Source organism: Pelmatolapia mariae, linkage group LG7, assembly GCF_036321145.2.
Source record: "Pelmatolapia mariae isolate MD_Pm_ZW linkage group LG7, Pm_UMD_F_2, whole genome shotgun sequence".
Classification (NCBI taxonomy): domain Eukaryota; kingdom Metazoa; phylum Chordata; class Actinopteri; order Cichliformes; family Cichlidae; genus Pelmatolapia; species Pelmatolapia mariae.
Genome location: NC_086233.1, coordinates 8,004,993 through 8,025,340, shown reverse-complemented (window position 1 = coordinate 8,025,340; position 20,348 = coordinate 8,004,993). Strand labels below are relative to the sequence as shown.

Sequence of the window (20,348 nt, the reverse complement as noted above, 5' to 3'; positions counted from 1 at the left end):
TTCCATTACAGATTACAGAATACATGCCCCAAAATGTATTCTGTAACGTATTCCGTTACGTTACTCAATGAGAGTAACGTATTCTGAATACTTTGGATTACTTAATATATTATCATGCTTTTTACAACTACGTGAATGTACTATTGCTGTGATTTATTACTGTTACTGAAGGTCCGCGGCTCCGAACCGTAGTAAAGGGACCTCTGGCTAATACGGCGGGTTCCGTGTCGGGCTCGTAGCCGAAAAATAGCTTTACTTTGTTGTGTGGGTGAACTTTGCTTGCGAGAGACAAAGAGGAGCGTTGAAAGGCTGCTCCAACGGAACTTATTGTTTCGGAGGAAAACACGAACACAGTGTACAGTCGAGTCTTAATAGCTTACTTACAACTGGGCTCGTCAGGCACTCTTCTTGGCTGCAGTGGTTATTATTATATTTACATGCTTCCAGCTCCCGTTTTTGCTCGATGACAACTCGTACTTTTCCACTGGCCTTTTTCTCCCTCCTCGCGCTCACAGACACATAACGAGTAGGGCAGTCCATTCTCCCTGCAGCACGGACTACACTGCCCATGATGCTACATTCTTTAGAGCTATACCTGTAGCATTCTGCCTATTAGGTTAGCACAACAACAACAACAAAAAGGCGCTCTCTCACCCAGGAAACACGCAGAGAGAGAGCGTCACCCTGTAACCATGGCAACCGTAACGCTGCTGCCTGCAACAACAGAACAAACAAAACCCAAACAGTCCTGACCCGCCACAATATGAAACAGGAAAGTACCGCCGTGTAATCCATTTATTTCAACAAAGTAACTGTATTCTAAATACCACATTTTTAAACGGTAACTGTAACGGAATACAGTTACTCATATTTTGTATTTTAAATACGTAACGGCGGTACATGTATTCCGTTACTCCCCAACACTGGCCATAATAGCACTTCTATAATGATCCAATCCCACAGAACTGGTCTGAGAGTCATTGCTAAATGACAGGCAGGCAGGGGAAGCAGAAAGGAAATAAAAAGCAGTGAGTGGGAGATGAGTGGAACAAAAAACAAAGACTGAGAAAAGGAGTAAGACAGAGAGGAGAATGAGAAGCTAAATATATCCTCCAACTTAAAGTTAAGCAGCTCATGCTATGTTGTAGCTGCTGCAGTGCTTCAGTGCATTTTCTGCTCTAAGTGTACCGCCACTTTAGTGAAGAGATTTAATTGCAAATGAACTGCAGTTTATTGTTCAGTGCTTTTTCAGGCACACTCAGAATCAAGTGTGTCTTTGTGTGTCTGCATCACATACGGCTATTCACTGTAAGAGCGTGTGTCTTAGCTTGAGGAAAACATAGATTCTGCCCTTGCACAGAGATTTTGCTGCAAGCCTTAAGTGACCCTTTATTATGCCCTGCAGCTCTTACAGGGAGTTTAAATTTCCAGCGAGATTTTGCATTTGACCTTTCCCTATCAGGAAAATCAGTTTTTAAGTTTGGATGATGTTTCTGCAGTGTGAACTTTCCCACAACTAAAAAAGGGGACCAGTTTAACTTTATAAATCATTTAAGACTCATTTAAAATTACTGTAAATTCTCAATAATACTGCAATATTTTTGCTCAACCACACAGAGAGATTAGTGAATGGTGGACGGTGGTTGCAGTATTTCCAAAGTAGTATAGTCACATTTACTGATAATGTAGTTTCTGGTACTACTTTGTAAGCTACTGTATCTTTTTTCTCTTTGTCTATATAAAATATGATAGCACAATTTTTCATAGCTATGTGTGTTTTTGCTAATCTAAATGGACTTGGCTGTTTCATTTTATGCTGGGGTTTTTCTGTATCAGATATGCAGCTGCACTCCCTTTATTTGTGTACATCCAGCTGCTCTAAACATTATGTAACTGTGATTGAAAGAAAAGGCGGTTGCCGGATGTTTTGCATTCTGCTATGATAAATGTCTTTAGAAATATGAAACACACTAGCTGGTAATTTATGCCTGTAAAATATAGTGTGAACATGAATTTTCATACTGATTGCATCTGATGCAATAATCTCCTTAGTTTTTTACTGTCACAGTAATTGTAGTAGAAGTATTACGCACTGTTGACTATTATGGTACGATAAGCATTAAATATCGAAAGTTCCGAACCACTGGGAAGATGGAATTTATTCTTGAAAATATGTCCAGCACTGATAACGATGGAAACGGTCTTTGAGTGGATGGAAGATGGTGAGTGAGCCAGTGTGAGGAGGGCAGAAGAAGAGCCCTCAGATCTTTTTTATGTAGATATACTAAATGTTGGCACACTGGACACATTTGGACAAAGTTTGCCTTTATTCAGTCCAGTTTTCTCATTTTCTGTGTGGCATTCCTAACAGCTCACCCTATGAAGGAGTAGGTATTATGTAATTTTAATAAAATACTATTTAATATGACAAAGCTGACCCACATATGGAAACTGATTACTTTGACCCCACTGTGTTTAGAGCCTGTCTTTGTGTTGCTCTTTCATATTTATTTGTTGCTTTTAAGTAAACTTGAATCTCTCATTTGTTTTAGGCAAAGCAGTGCATTCAGGATTCATCTGTGACTATGGAACTACACAAGCTTACACAGTCAACATGCAACAACATGATGCGAGTTTACCTCAATAGCAAGCAAGTTCAGTAAGATCACCAGAATTCCTTATAGACCACAATAGGAACTTGTGAAAGATGAAAGATGAGTATAGGGTGCTTTCTATGGCTTCTTGTAAAGAAAAGAAGTCACAAGAAATAGATATAGACTTTATTAATCCCACACTGGGGAAATGCAGGTGCTACAGTAGCACCAGGGTCAGGAAGAAAAAGTGAATTAGAGTGCTCATGGTTTCCACAGTCTCATGCAGGGGAGGGCGGGTGTTGCCCATCATGGACATTAGTTTGGCTAACATCCTCTTCTCACCCACCCCCTCTATGAGGCCTAGAGCACTGGCCAGGATAGAACTGGCCCTCTTAACCAGTCTATTAAGCTGTTTCCTGTCCCTCTCCATGCTGCCACCTCCCCGGTAGGCAAGTGCATAAAAGATTGCCATCACCATGTTATAAAAGGCCCTCACTAATGTCTTGCACACCACTAAAGAGCCTCCATCAGCCAGCCCAGGAGGTGGTGCTGACTTTGGCTCTTTTCTGTACAGAGCTTGAGTTTTATCTGACCAGTTTACTGTTAAGCTGAACACTCAGGAGTTTGTACATGTCCATGACCACCATGTCTAAACCATGGATGCTCACAGATGGATTTCTTCAGAATGATGCTTCTAGAGAAGATATGAGCAAGGAAACACTGGTTACGTAGTGCACACAAACACACACACACACACACATATATATATATATATATATATATATATATATATATATATATATATATATATATATAAAAGAAACTTTTTATGTAATACAAAGTATTAACAAACATTTTAAGTTCATCTACTCAGACATAATGGCAATTTTCTGTGATTCATGTGCACTCTCTCTTCACACTCGCTGTGGCACAGAATAGAAAGTTAAATTGGGTGAATGTGGACTAACTCAAATCCGGTTTAATTGAGTAGAAAGTCAATAGAGACCCCCCCACCTCACTCCACCCTGCTCCAAAATTTGAAGGTTGTAATTCCTCACACACTTCTATAATTGAGCTGGCCACTTATTTTCTAAGTCCATCAAAATGACCACTGGGCTTTTATCTCCAACTGTCTCCATGGCTACAGACTATGGTTTAGTTGGTGTGTGTGTGTGTGTGTGTGTGTGTGTGTGTGTGTGTGTGTGTGTGTGTGTGTGTGTGTGTGTGTGTGTGTGTGTGTGTGTTTAGGGTGGAGGGAGGTAGCTCCTAATTGACTGGCTGTTAAATCTTTTAATGAAGAGTGGACAGCTCGCTCTCCAATTAGCGGTGAGGGGGCCATCAGGGGATGAAAGAGGCCAGCAGTGAGGGGGAGGAGTAGGAGGAATCAGGGAAGTTAGAAGATAGTGGTTAAGAGTAGGAATGAACTGAGGGAGGTGGTGTATTTGGCAAAAGTGGGTTAAATGAGAGGGAAACAATTTTTTCCCCCAGCATTCGTTCTCTGGTTTCATATCATATGAATACACATAAAAAAGCAGTCATCATCAATGAAGATACTGAGAAAAAAAGGAATAGTCCAGTTGCCCTCTGCACATTTGACTATAAAAGATCTTATGTTAACCATTTTAACCTTACAACACTGCAAACATAAGAATTGGCTCTGGGATACTCTACATAATTGCCATACACACATAAGCACATCACAGTGAAGAGGAAAAGCTCAACACTGTGACTATCGTGCACGCTCCACTGGGTCAGAAGTGATAGGACATGCTGGGCTGTTTTATAGCACAGAGGAAGAAAAGGGTCCTCTCCTTCCAGCAGAAATTACATGCTGGAACTCAAACAGACATACACACATAAAATTCATGCATGTAAAATACACAATGCAAATATATGGAAAACAACAAATATACAGTAAGGTGCAAGTATTTGGACACGTATACAACTTTTGTGCAGACCTTCAGCTTTTATTCAAGAGGTTTAACAAAATTATGGCATTAAGAGTTAAAGAATGACAGGCAGAATTTTTTTTTAATTCTTATGAAACTTAATAAAGTAATAGTAAAATCTTCTGATCTGACACCCACATTAACAGGTCTTTACTGTTTCATATAAAGATGGATGCATTGAAGTATGGCATCACCCAGTGGGTTGCTTTGGAACCCTTTAATAAAATATAATATACTGTATTCATATTTGATTTGGTAAATGACTTAAGTTTTGTGCATTGAATTGAAACTAATGCACAAAGGGTTAGGTATGGTGTCATTAAAAAATACTGCAGTCACTGATAATGAGCAAGTATCAAAACAAATGATGGATATGCTCTTCTACCCCAGTGTCGGGCTTTCTTGCTGAGAAGTAAATATTTTGCACACAAAGAGAAATATTATCTTAAAGCCAAAGCTAATTTGGTGGAACCTTGTGTGGCTGGGCATCTTAAAGTCGCACTGGGATAAGAGCCAATTAAACAGAGCACCTCAAAGGAGCCAGCTTCCCATTTCTTTACTGTCTTTGAACAGGCCAAGTTCCTTCCGATAAACAGATATAATTGCCTATTTATCAGCCTTTTTGAAACTCCCAGATTATATGAAATATTCATTCACAGTGATAGTGAAAAGTGAGAGATGTGAAAGGAAGAGCACACAGTGTAGCATAGGGTGGTATGATTCTATGTACTGTACAGTACTTGCTCTGTGAAGCTGTGCTTTTTTCTTTTTTGTACTTACTACTGTTTGACATACGCACAGTGTCATGAAAAAGTTTTTGCCCCCTTCCTTATTCCTTAGTTTTTTACATATTTGGCAGACTCAAATGTTTAAGATCATTAAACAAATTTTAACATTGGACAAAGATAACCCAAGTAAATATGAAATGCTGTTTTTAAATGAGGGGAAAAAAGCAATTCAAACCTGCTTGGACCTGTGTGAAAAAAGTAATTGTTTAATTATACATTAACTTTGATTAATCAAGTTTTTTGGAAAGCTGAGTCCAGTTTTATTAGCCACACCCAGGTCTGATTGCTGCCAGACTGATTAAGTCAAAAATCACTTAAAGCCAAATGAGCTCAAAAAACAACACTGTCATGGTTTGCTGTGTTGCAGGCAGGATGTAGGACCCAAACGCAGGACTCGTACACGGGAAGTAAACTCAAAACGGCAGCTTTATTGCTGGAAAAAAACTCTTACACTAATACAGAAAACAAAACCAAAAACAAGAAACTAGAAACATGAAACTCAAACCAAAAAACTAAGAAACTAAGAAAATAGGGAACTAAACTGGGAACAGAGAACTAGGAAATACCGGGATCATGAAGGAAACACACACAGAGAGGGTGTATGACACGACAACAGACAGAGGAAAACACAGGCCTCAATATACAAAGGAGTAACAAGAGAATGGGAAACAGGAGAGAAACACAACTGGGACTAATCAGACATAACGAGACAAAGAGGAAGCAAAACTGAATTCACTGAACACACTAAAAGGAACTATCAAAATAAAACAGGAAACATGAGACCGTCACAAAGACACAGACTTGACACTGTGACATGGAGACATGACTGACTAGGGGAACAGAGAGACCATGAACTATGGAGACAAGAGTAACTAAATGTAGAACACAGGGAAGGCACAGAAATCTAAAGACTAGAAACGAAGCGTATAACACGTGGAGACGACTAGGGGGAACACGAATAACACTAAATCAAAGAATATTAATCCAGGACCTGAAACACAAATACTGGGTTGCAGACCCAGTACCGTGACAAACACTTGATCTGACAATCTAAAGAAACAGATGAGAAATAAAGTCATTGATAGCGATCAGTCTGGAAATAGTTACAGAGCAATTTCTAAGGCTTTCATTTTCTAGCAACTGAGAAAACTTGGAATAATGGTGAACCTTCCCACGAGTGGCCGGCCAACCAAAATTTCTTCAACAGTGTATCAACAGCTCATCCAGAAGGACACAGAAGAACCCAGAACAATATCTAGAGCGCTGCAGACCCCTCTTGGTTCCATTGTAGTCAAAGCTGGGCAAAAATGACATCCATGGGAGAATTCCAAGGAGAAACTCACCATTGACCGAAAGAACACAAAGGCTCGTTGCCAAAAAAACATCTCGATGATCTTCAAGTAAAATAGTTTTTGCTCAAGCACACTTGAGTTATGCAGAAGCTTAGTGATGAGAAACAAACCAGCAAGTCACCTCTGAACGGTTAAAAAACAAAAACAAATTTAAGATTTTGAAGTTGCCTAATCAACATCCAGACTCAGATCAGATTAGGATGCTATGGTATGACCCTAAATGAGGCTGTTCGTGCTCAGAAACCCTCAAATGTTGCTGAATTAAAACAATTACCCCAGAGCAATGTGAAAGACTCATTACCAGTTATCTTGATTGCAGTTCCTGTTGCCAAGAGTTGCACAACCAGTTATTAGCTTAGGGGGCAATTGCTTTTTTCACACAGAGCCACATAGGTTTGAATAGCTGTTTTATGTCCAATATTAAAATTTCTTTAATGATCTGAAATAATTGTGAAAAATATCAGCAAAGGGCCCAAGACTTTTTCTGTACAAGAAGATCAGAAATCACAGTACGATATATCTCTGACACCTCCTCTGCTCTAAAACACTATTACATTACTGAGCATACTGTAAATGAGTTCACACCATATGTAACTGATATGGTGTGATACTGTAGCTATAAAAGAAATAGGCCGACAGTGCACTGATTTCATTACGCATAAGATGTATTTGAATGAATGTTACTAGATGCACCATATCTGATCGCAAACCGCAAAGAAAATGATGCAAATATTTTTGATATTTTATTACTTAATTCAGTGTCTTTAGACTCTGAATCTGTACGTCTGTGTGCTGCAGGTGCAGTGGAGGTGAGGAAAGAAGGTCTGGAGGCGCAGATCAACCGTCTAGCTGAACTCATAGGACGACTGGAGAATAAGGTGAGGAACACAGACACACCCACATTAATATGTTTTAATAACTAAGAAAGAAATCCCCAAGGATGTGAGTGCAAGCAGCTGAAGTGACTTTTCTCTAATGGGTGGCTTGGCTCAGCCTCAGAGATAAGGTGAGGAGTCTGGACATTCAGAGGGAACTCAGAGTAGAGCTACTGCTTTAATCAGATAGAGTAGGCATCTGATCAGGATTCCTCCTGGGAATCTCCCTTCTGAGGTTTTCTGGGCATGCCCAACTGGGGGGGAGACCCTAGGGTAGACCCAGAATCCACTAGAGAAATAGTATATCTTATCTGGACAGAGAATGCCTCAGGTTACCCCCAGAGTAAGTGGAAAATGTTGCTGGGGAGAAGTATGTCAGGAATACCCTGTTTAGCCTGCTGCCAATCCAACCCAACTTCGGCTGAGATGAAGAAAATGGATGGATGGTTATTACATCTGACATGTTAATTTCTGCATTTTATGGTATTTCATAGATCTGAAGCTATAAAATAAAAGCAGTGTGTGCAGTAATGTGAGCACATATCTGTGAACCTGGCACACTTCACACACATCCACTAAAACAGACCTCAGCTGCCTGCACTGCTCAGTAAAAAAATGCATCGCTGTCTGCATCTTCCATTGGGATTCTCCTCCTCCCTTTGGTGCTCTATTGTTATTTCAATTCAGTTCTTTCAGTTTACAAAGTTTAAACTACATTACTTCCTTAAAAAGCACCCAACCTTTTATTTTAGCTTCCAGTGGCTTATCTTGCATTTTTGAAGCTTTAATGTAAATTAGCCAATAGTTACATATTTCTGACATGAAACTCATATGATTAAATAATTGTAAACATTCTATAAGAGTTCAGTTTATCATCTCATAACCTCTCCTATGGGTTTAGAGCCACTTTAAGTCTATATACGGATCTTTATGGTCTTTCTTGGGGTTTTGCTGACAATGCAAATCCAACATCTGCTTCCCTAAAGCCTAGTATTCAAAGCTTTACTTTAGGAAACTAAGTTTTACCTCTTTCTCTCAGACTTTATCACTAACCCACAAAGTGATTAATACAGACATTCATCATCAGCTTTATCGCATCAGTACCTGTGATTTTATTTATCTGATCTTTAAACAAGACCAGGTGGATTTTTTTCATATAAATATTCATCAATATAGATTGAATTGTCAACCATATATATTTAATTTGTGTAATACACTGGGATATTTATAACTAGAGCTATTTGTTAGATTTTTGTTAGATTTTGTAACTCTGGGAGCAACTTTGGCCACATACTTTCCTCTGTGATTAGTACGGTTTTCTGATTGTGAATGTTTAGAAAGTTCTGATCTAATGTCAAATTTCAGTGAAATAAAAAATCAAACTGTACATACAGGAAATACTTTGTTTTAAGGCCTTCTTTACAGAGTGAATAACACAACCTCTGATAAGAACTGAGTTCAACCTTAAAACAGATGAACAGACTGTGAGAATTGAGCTGCACTGCTGTCAGTTCTTTTAAAGCACCAGTCATCCTTTCGACACTAGAGCTCTTCTATCAGACACAAACGACTGAAAGTCAGTGATCTCTGTCCTCATTATAACTTTTTCTCTGACCAAGCTTGTCAGCATATGGAGGATTTGTTAGTTTGATATGTTACATTGGCCAAATTGCGTACACCAGAGCAGCACGCTGAAGGTCGGCGGAGGACAAAAGAGAGGAAAGTGTTGCAGGAGGGGGGGAAATGATAGTCAGTGGGGGCTAATAAGCAGGTGGGAGTGGGGAGGTGAGTAGCTGATTTACATCAAGTGAAAGAAAGTAAGAAAGTATCACAGTGCATATTTTTTCTTCACTTCTTCTAAAGTGTGGCAACTCTCTAGTCATAGATGCCACTTCATCATCTTCCTTCCTCCCTTCTGTCATTCTTGCATCTTTCATTTGCCTTCGCTCCCCTCCCCCCCTCGCTGTCTTTGTCCCTCCGTTCCTCTGCATTGCCTGCATCTTATTCAGTACTGAACATGTTGCAGCTAATGGAGCCCCAGCAGACTCAGCTGTCTTTAGGAGAGCGAGCGACTACAGCAGAAAGAGCTAAGAATACCTAAAGACTATGCACCGCCGTGGGGGAGGAGGAGTAGCAAGATGAGGAAGGATAGAGGGGAATCACGTTAGGAAAAAAGGATTGGAAGAAGGAAACAAAATGCTTGTGTGAGCAGAGTTACATCATCACTCATAATACCTCTTTAGAAACAACCTGAAGCCTTTAACCTCTTACTGTAATTTAATATACGTCCAACTATTTACCCAGTTTTGGCAGAAATGGCTGAAATGTTTCTTACCAAAGAACTGTTCAATAATCACCTGCAACCATAAATCCTCCAGAGACTCAATTAGTCTACTTTCCAGAAGTCTGTGGCGCAAAGAAAATCTTAACAATGTCGACTACTACAAACAGACAAGTTTCTTTTTGACCCCTTTAGATGGCGATAAAGTCAGGAATAATTCATGCATTTTACTTTTACTTGAGGGAACGTTGAATTGAAGCTTAAAATTTCTGAAAAGAGAGGTAGAAAGGAGAGTGACAGAGCATTCATTTATCAGCTCTTTCTCTATGAAAGCAAGTTACCAGGGGGAACAAGGCACGTGTAAACTGAAAAGTAGGTTTAAATGTAAGTGCTTGTTGTCTTCATGTTATATAGGATTACTTATTGTTGTCTTGTTGTGTGTGCAGCTATCAAAAATGGTGCTTCATGTGGCAGCACATCACTATTTCTACGTCACAACAGATAAAGTGGATGGTTACAGAGTCACTGGCCAGGTCTTTAATGATATCGTCAACTTTTTTAAAAAGATAGACTAATTCACTTTCTTATTGAGAATTAAATCTAAAGACCATTCTACTCAGAAATGCACAGGAATTATAAAGCTGCAGTCTACTGACATGTAGCTCAGGCTCAAGAAGGGGTAAAGCTTCTGCCTTGATCCTTCTCTGAGGCTCTCTGATAGGAAAACTGTCCGTGATAAGAAAAACTGAAGCGTTCTGCTTCAGGTCAAGAAATATAAACCTCTGTAAAGCCACACATCTGACTTTTATGTTTGTCTCTGCACAATCTGTACATGGTGTGCTGGGCAGTATAACATGGAATTTTATAAGATTCAGGTGGTTTAATGGTATGTTGCATTATTTTTATGCATTATATTCATAGTGGTCAGTTTTACTATCAAATATAAAACACTTTAGTGTCAACACGCAAAATTAAATAAAACCACTTACCCAAAACAATAAATAATCGACTGAAGGCTCTGTGAACAAAACTTAAACACTGGGACAAGGCCTCAGAGTCTCTCCTTAAAAGGTGGACATAATGCTACATTAATGCTAGAAGATAACATCCAAAGACTTCCAGACAGCAGATATGGCACCGCTCTCTTTGTTCAGTTTTTTTGGTACATCTCTGCTCTTCTCTCTCTTTTCTTTATCCTTTCTTCACTGGTATTGGATGTAGCATGATTAGGATGACAAATGAGATCTGAAATGATCACAAATTGGGGTAACTAGAAGTAACTAGAAGTCTCCAAGCAATACTAGTACTGTGTAAATTTCATTTACTTAGAAATCTAAAATAATTTGTGTATCTGTTTTCAATTCAGTGTGATGCCTTTTATTTTGGAGGTCTTGCTGAAATCAATTTTCCACCTTGATAAGATTTTGATTTCAGAATAGAAAAGAAGACAAATTACTCATATAATTACACTTACACCAACAACAGGGAACAGAAATCCGCTGCACGTGAAAAAGAAAATGGGTCACCAAACTTTTCTGTTGGAAAATGAGTTTTCAGAATAATGAGAGCTATAGAAAAGCACATGAATAGGCATTTTCTGCTGGATTAAATTTACAGAAGGCTGTACAGAATACTGCAGAAATCATACTGGATCAAAACAAAAGCTTTGTGGAGGTGTCTTAAACGTGTCTTTGCCTCTCTGTTTTGTTGAGTATTACCTGCACAAGTTTTAGTATTAAGACTGTGCAGGTGTCTGGAAGGAGGAGATGATATTATCACACTGCGTCGGAGTGAATCATGAATTGTTTACTCAATGAATAATAAGCCAGCTACACACTGAGTGATTCTGTACATGGTGAGATGAAAATAGTGTCTTACTTTGGCCCCTTTGCTTGGATATCACAGGAAATCCTGTTACCTGCAAACCCTGCTTAAAGTGGCAAAATCATGGAGCCTCTGTTGCTCAGTCTTAGTTTCACATTCTCCTACTGTCATCCTTTTTCCTTTCTTACAAAATATCATCATTTATTACTCTCCGTGCACCACAGACGAGGAAATTTTGCTTCCCTTGAAAACATCCCTCTTAGGATAATGAGCTTTCATTGTAGAGGCTCATATGCAATCTCTCCTTTTATCAGCAAAAGTATGTGATGTTGTGTTTGATAACTTGATTATAGCCACATAACTGGCAATGCTTATGCTCACTTTTTAACTATTTTTTAAAATTACTGTCAAGTTGAATGTGAAAAAATAGTAAACTATTGCAGTTCTGTCTTATAATCTGCAACATCTTCAAAATTGTTAACATCTTCAAAATTTTCCACATTTAGGACACATTGCATTCAGTTTGCATGTTGAGATGCAGACATATACACTATGTGGATAAAAGTACTGGACCAATTACGGCTTACACCTGCAGGAGCTGCACAGACAAGGACACCAATGCCATGAAGCTCCTATGCACTCTGTGATCCCACTCTGGAATTTTACTTGAGTTGTTGGCGTTCCGAAATGCATTAGTACAACTTGCAGTTGATCGTGGAATATAGGGGAAGGATGAAATTTCTTCATCCTAATACAATAGCACACTCAAATTCAGCGACCTTTTTACGACAACTCAATTTTTCATAAACGTTTGTAAAGTCAAACTGCATAGCTAGGTGCTTGATTTTTTTTTTACACCTGTAACAACGGGACTGAAATCACCTGAATTGAAAGATTAAGAGGTGTGGTTGTCCACATATATACCACAGGGCTCGCAAAATTTCAAAATCCCTGGTAGCCCTTCGGGCAGGCACTCGTCAGTTTTTGGTAGCCCAAAATAAATTTAAGTAGCCCGAATAAAAAAAAAAGAGGACAATTTTTTGATTGATGTTTTGTTTCCTTTACAATATTATACTTTAATGTATAATATTGTAAAGGAAACAAAACATCAGTCTAAAAATATTTAAAACACAAATTACAACAACAAATTACAATCATCAACTCAAATATTTGGTTGTAATTGAACAGAAATTTCTATGAACTTGCAAGAACTGTGTAGAACATGAATCAGTCTGTGTCAGATCCTGAATTTGAAATTTCCACTGAAATCACGGGTAAGAGGCAAGTGAAACCAAGATCTAGGACATTTGCTTTTTGAAGTTTGCAAAGACTGCTAAATTTTGCCAATGGTAGTTCACTCTTTGCAACATAGCACGCTGTTCTAAACAGCTTTTTCAGGACTTCTTGTTATGCTTGGTTTATTTTTAGTATGTTTTTTGCAATTGGTGTTTGTTCTGGGAAAGATACTGCAGACTGAGCAATAATGCATTTCTTGCATTTCTCATGGGTTCTGATGGGGTCTTTCTTAAAATGACTGGTCCCAGTAACAAAGGCGCTTGTCGACTCAGAAATCGAGGGAAACTCACAACACACCTGGCAGAACATTATGTTATTTAGCTCGTCATATTCCAGCCACATAAATTCTTTTGTCCATGAAACCAAAAAAGCTGCGCTTTCCTTTTGCCTCATAGTCTGATTTGTCATAACGTTTCCATTTTGTGGTAGGCTTTTCTTTGGCTGCCCCTTCTGTCTTGTTTGGCTCTGCAGAACTAAAATACCTGCGTAAATCCATCTGCTTTTACACATGTACTTACATAACGATCAGCAATTCTCTGCGCAATCAACCTCTATCACATGTTTAAGCTTGCTGCAGGAGATTTCACTTGTCATGTTTGATAGTAAGCTAACGATTGATAAGACGATGTCAGAGGAATTGGTGCGCAATTAATCTGTGACTTACCAATCAGTGCTGCTGCTCTCTATACACAGTTCGCGCAATCGCAAAGTGAAAGTGAAAAAAAACAAGCGCAAATTCAAACGCGATTTCAATGTGTCACATATTGACAGTGGCTCATCGATGCCGATGACATAATTACTCAGCTACATTTGCGAAAGAATGCAAAAGCATTGACATATCTTTCCTTCCTATGATAGCCCGACGGGCAGGGCTGAAATGGATTTTGGTAGCCCGACTGGAAAAATCGCTAGCCCCGGGACGTCGGGCTAGCGATTTTGCGAGCCCTGTACCATATATATGTGGACATATATATACCACAGATAACCAAATTTTCTTTGACTGTGTGCAATATGGACAAAGAAAAGAATGGAAATCATACCCTGACTTTTATATTTAACACAAACGTGACTCAGTTGACGTTGCTCATTAACTGCAAGACATGTAAAAGGTAACCAGTGCTGCAAACTTTTTGCTAATTAAATAGACAGTGATGTGTTTACAATATTTCCACTAAAACAACTTTGTTTCAATTACAATCAAATATATACTCTGAATCTTGATTTCCCCTGCGTACTAAAACATAAAGGTAATTATATCTTATTATAAGTATATTTTGGGGAAATGCATTTAGCTTAAAATTTGTACTTTTGTGTTTTTCCTATCCAACTTGAAGATCAGTAGTTTTGTAGCAACAAAGGATCACATGCATGAGTGAAGTCTGAAAGGAGTTCATCTGGGACAACATCTAGAATAGAATAGAATAGAATGGAATTTAACTTTAACTTTAATATCATTGCACATGTCACAAGTACAAGGCAACGAAATGCAGTTTGCATCCATCCAGAAAGTGCTTTAGCAATAATATAGATATATTACAAAATATGAATCTATTATGGAACTATCTCAGATGCATTACTGCAAGACTTCGCCAATAAAAAAGTATGCCAGAATTTACCCTCTCCTGTTTCCCTGATAGAAGCAACGGCATGCAAATGACCAATAGAAGCCCAAGCAGACAACTGAGCTGATGGAATCAGTTGGAGAAACTTTTCTTCACTCCTCAAAGATGACTTCTTCAGTCTCAGCTAACTGCAGGTTTCATATCTTTCGCCATCTTACAATGCTGTGATTGCTGCCATTCTCCAACTCTCTGTGAATGATTCTCATGGCCACTGATCAATGGTCATAACAGTTTGCATACTAATGATCACGAAACAGAGCTGGTCAGTTGGTCAGTGGTGCTAATTTTGCTCTTTATGCAAATTTTAAGGAAACCTCCAGTCACCTGAACTTGAATAAGTCACAGGGATGAGTGACGAAACTTCCTGGGATTTCCCTACCTGGCTGATTGAGCATGCATCTTTCCTATCTTTCTTAAGATTTTCCAAACATAACAAAGTTAATATTATTTAAACCTTTTTTAGACCATGTTTTGGCAGTTTTTTACTGGAAACATCTTCCAAGTGATGCAGGGTGTAAAAGAAAGCGGCTGATTTGATTTGTAAATGCCTAAACTAATCTTATCTGACAAAATGTAGTGCAGTTCAAACAGAACATTAGTGAGGATAAACAGAGGGCTGAATATTTGACTTTAATTTGCTAAGCAGGCAGACGCACAACTCAAGTGAATGCTAACATGTTAGCTATATCATTTTTGTGAGGCAGTAACACATTAGCATTGTGAGAAGAGCTTGTTAGTGAGCTTGCGTTGCTAAAAACAAATGTTAATGCAGGTTTAATGGAATGCATGCCATTAGTACTGCTGCTTTGTAAAGCACTTTTAAGAAAACAGCAATGGGTAAACAAAGCTGTTTCACAAAAATGTCTTTCAGTGTAGCATGTGCAGTAGGGAAAATAGCAGGCAGTGAGTCTTTTATGTACTGAACAGCCAACAACACACGGCACCTTTCATTTCAGTCCAGCTGTGACCATACTGTGTCACATTAGGTTTAAATCATTCATCCTAGGATTTGGTATGTGTGAGTGTCTGCGTGTCACCTGCCCACTGTGCCGGACGCCGTGATCCTGCTGAGTTTGGTAAAAGTCTCAGTTGCCCTCGGAGCTCCACAGACACTATTCAAACAGTGCTAGTCATCAGTCACCTTGGTGACAGACACCTGCAGCGCTTACTGTGATTTATTAGAGCGGGTTTATATAACGCTGGCTCACAGGCAGTGAAAGTGGAGGGGAAAACTGAAAATCAATGTTGTGCCATCTTTGCACACAGTCACTATACTATTGTGCCACCTGGCTTTGCTACTGTCTTGCCTGAAGGATATATTTGAACTTAATTTAATTGTGCCTTTCACTTAATTGACCTTTTGCTAAACCCCTCCCCTGAAATGTAGGCTGTCTCATAAGAGCAATGCCCATTATCTAAAGTATGGTCTGTTTGTTTTATGGCCTTTTTAAAATGAACAGGATGAGAAAAAGTTTACTGGCTCATTGCTATGAGGTTATGTATTTTCTGATTCACAGTCGTGATTGGGTAGAAATAAAAAAAAAACTAAAAACTATTTTTTGCCCAAGTTGTACAGATATTTTGGCTTGCTGGTGTGAACTGAGGCTCTCCCAAGTATCTCTCATCCATAAAGCTCAAGGATGTTCATTTTGGCTTTATAGCCATGCAGCCGCTCCAGTTGGGGATGTCATTCAGGTGGAAATTTTAAAAGATAGCTGAGGGCCTAGGGGATTATTACCAGTTCTTGCTAGCGCTACACTGTAAAACACATTCTGCTCTTTGTTTGCATTTCTTCTTCTTGAATATTCAACTGCTCAGGGTGTGTTGACTTTTTGACTGGTAACCCTTTTTTGTCCTACTTCAGGCTCAGTAGTCTCTGGCACAGGAAGCTGCAGGACGTCCCTAAAACTGTTTGGTCAGAAACTAAACTCTGCTTTCAGGCTTAAAAAAAGATTGTTTTAGAGAATGTCTAGTGTCAGAGAGCTAGAAGTGAGAGATCTTCTTTTATTTCCTTATGTGTAAAATGTAAAAAAAAGAAAAAGAACCGTGCAAGACTTTGTAACTAAGGAACCAGAAGGTTAGTAACTTTTTAAAAGAAGAAACAACAACTCCCCTAAATGCTTTCACGTCTATCTTCTTCCTCGTGATGTTCAACAGGATTGGGGATTTCAGTCTTCCATGTTTACATCTTTCATGTCTGCTTCTCTCAGTGATTCTCTCCGATTCCTCCTCGTTCCCTACGAAACTTAATCTGTAAAATACATGTCCTCCTTCTGTGCCTGTCTCTGCAGCATGTCCAGAAAATCCTCTCATTGTGAGCTGCTAATGTGTGCTTCAAGTTGTAGCAGTAGTAGTTGCTGTCGTTGGTCTTGTAGATTGACATGTTGCTGCTGCTGTTGTTGTGCTTCTCCTTGCAGACGGTCTGGTTTGACCTGCACCAGAGGCTAACAGACACAGATGGCACCACCAGTGCAGTGAGTAGACTAAACACTTTAACGTTGTCCTCTACACTGCAGCACACAGCCTTGGGCCGAGCATCGCTTTCTGCTGCAATACCATCCTTACACCGCACTACTCTGTTCCTGATGACATACCTATATGATGCAATTACTAGTGGACAGCGCTTATGCATGGCCAGAGCTCTCCAAAAATAACCCTGCTCTGTATGTCTATCTCATGGGTGTGAACTTATGAATTATTTCCCAGGAAATGTGTGTGTTTTGTTGTCTGGAACCGAATAATTTATGGGCACCGAGTATTCTCCAGAAGAACAAATAGAGTCATACATTATCTTATAACATCTAACACCCACAGAGAAAATAGCAGGCATATCAGGAGTGCAAGACACATGCAGCATATTCAGTATGATTTTGTTTGTGATAACAATCAGTGACTCATAGAAAAAACAAAAACCATAAGCACGATCTTCTTTACAAGCCGTATTCGGATTCAGTCATAAATCACAACATCTTCCGTTACAGAAACCCAAATATTTGACACCATTTTCACACACTACTCCAGCTAAGATTGCATATCGCAAACAACACATGTATGCCTGCAGTGATGTAGAGATAACAGGGTGAGAAGTATGAATGCCTGAAAAGCCAAAAACAATCTTTCTTATAGCAATGTGGATTTATTGTAGTCACAGTTACTTTTCCCTTTCCTATTTTCCCTCTTATAAACCAAAGACATAAGAACGTCCTTCACTAAGGTGTGCTCGTATATGTCGTTTAGATGGTGTCGTTTGCTACATTGATTCTTGCTTATAAAACAGGCTGAGGGGTTTAACTGGCTTTGGTATAAAGTTACAGTACATTTACACTAGAACAAGCAGCAAATGACCCCTGGAAAAATCAATTCCATGTGGTGTATTTATATATCAAAAATCACTTTATGCCAGTTAGAGTCATTAAGTTCTGTACAGATGCACCACTAAAAGCATGAACAGAGACATGAATATGTATACTTATTTGTGTCATTGTGTAAAGCTGTAAATACACCGTTTAAAAGTATAAATTACAATCACCGGGCATGTGTCGACAATGCTTCAGTCCCTGGGTTAACCTTAGATTTAAAGAGTAAACAGTAAAAATGACTGCTGAGCATGTCTCTGAAATTCTTATACATTAATACTTAATATTTATACATTAATTTATTACATGTACCTGTGAGCTATAAAATTTTTTACAAAATTGATCAACAGTTCAGAGTGTTATACAGTTGATGATGAAATGGAAAGGTCCTTTGATGTAAAAGTTGAACTCAATAAAAACAAATATCAAAAGTATGACTTACCTTAAAAACCTGCATTCAACCATCCAAAGCAATGGACAGTACACTAGAGAGGTGAAGAAGAGAGTGCAGGCAGGGCAGTTTGTGACAGAAGGAAAGCAGCAAGAGTGAAAGGGAAGATTTACAAGACGGTAGTGAGACTACCTGGAGGTGACAGAGCTGAAGAGCTTTGTAGACAGTGATCCAGGATGGACAGTTTTAGAAATGAGGTATAGCAGCAGGACAGCTCAGGTTGAGTTGCTTGAGATAAAGAAGAAAGGCTGAGATGGTTTGGAGATATCAAGATAAGGTATAGATATATATATAATGGATGGTGAAGATGAATCTGTCAGGAGAAAAGAGGAAGACAACAGATAAGATTCATAGATGTCATTAAGGAGGACATACAGAAGAGGTAGATAATTCAGGAAGCAGCTGAAAGAAGAAGATGGTGAAAATATGAATTAATAAAACAAGGCTGTGACCTATGCTTAGGGGGCAAAAATATATGAGCGTGCCAACATGTTGACAGGAATTTAGCAGGTACAATATTTACTATGTTATCAGTCCCGGTTTAGCATGGCATCGTGGCCTTTATGACTTTGTAACGAGGTGCGGACAATTAAAAGACCGAAACAAAAACTCTTGTGCTGCCACTTTTATGTTGTCGAGAGACAACTGGGACTTAGTTGAGTTGTCTTAATCAAGGTAGTGACTCAACTAACCAGCACCACCTACCTTTTGCATCTTTCTATATTTGTCTGCCTCTTCCTTTAGTCCAGCGGTCCCCAACCTTTTTTGCGCCACAGACCGGTTTATGCCCGACAATATTTTCACGGACCGGCCTTTAAGGTGTCGCGGATAAATACAACAAAATAAAACTAGTACCGGTACCGAAAAAAAGAACATTTATTCATAACACACGTGAAAAGACCCAGGAAAACCGAGTTAACGATAAAAACGATAACAAAATAACGCTGAAAACCGATAAAAACCCTGAAAACCATACATTTCACACCTGAGCCTCAACTCTCGCAGCCCGGTACCAAGCGACTCACGGACCGGTACCGGTCCGAGGCCCGGGGGTTGGGGACCGCTGCTTTAGTCCTTTATTCCATTTTTCATTTTAGCATCATGTTGGGGTTGAAGATGGTTTGGTGAACCGTTACTATCTGGGCCCTTTTACCTGCATTTAGTAGTCTGCTTCATCTGTGATTAAAGCCACACAGCCTGAATTGGTTACATATCTGTGTAGGTTCTCGGGACATTCAAAGAAGTCCAGTTGCTTTCTTTTCCAGGTTTTAGGAGCCTGGAAAAGAAAGCAACTGGACTTCTTTGAATGTCTTGAAGAGGCACCTCTAGGATCCAGGGCAGTCCAGTAAATCTCTTCTTTTTCCACCTATTCTTTAATAAATACACCTGTATGTAAGTAAAGTAAGTGTGTCAGTGCATATGTTTCGTGTATTTGTGTTTACATATACCCCAAGTTCAGGAAGTTTAACACAGGGCCTTCCTGTGTTTAAGGGTGACCTTTGTAATAATCACAAATGCACTCTTGCCCTCAGCAGTCGAGCCACTTATGGCTCTCAATTTGCTGCTAGGTAGCCACAAGGGCCCTGACTAACTTGTCCCGTTGTCATGGCCACTGACACAAAAAAAGGTTATTATAAGAGACTATCCACATGCGAGGGAGAAGTTTTAGAGCCCTGATTTGAAATTTAAATGCAGCTCCAGGAAACGCTCCTAAAACGCTTAACAATGTGCAATTATAAAGAGAAGTAACAGGCAAAGGTAAGAAACAGGAAAATTAAACTTGAAAAATAATAGAAACATTTTATGAAGCCATACTTACTTTGCAGTCTTTAAAAAAATGATTCCAATATAACACTGCAAGGCAATTAAACATAAAAATAGCTACTGGTAATCACCTTGTATAACAGGATTCATTTGGCTGTTTGGTGGCCTGCTTTACAAAGCAAAGTAAACAGAGTCC

The 20,348-nt window shown here is 39.1% G+C and overlaps 1 protein-coding gene across 2 annotated transcripts in view; it reads left to right on the top strand.

Annotated features, from left to right (window-relative positions):
* necab2 (N-terminal EF-hand calcium binding protein 2) overlaps positions 1-20,348 on the top strand; it is a 137,757-nt gene that overhangs the window by 83,231 nt on the left and 34,178 nt on the right. Inside the window, exons 8-9 of one of the 2 annotated variants that reach the window (XM_063477721.1) lie at positions 7,482-7,561; positions 16,999-17,055. In XM_063477721.1, the coding sequence (XP_063333791.1) occupies positions 7,482-7,561; positions 16,999-17,055 (137 nt within the window). The remainder of the gene's footprint in view (positions 1-7,481; positions 7,562-16,998; positions 17,056-20,348) is intronic. The other variant, XM_063477723.1, reaches the window with a different exon arrangement.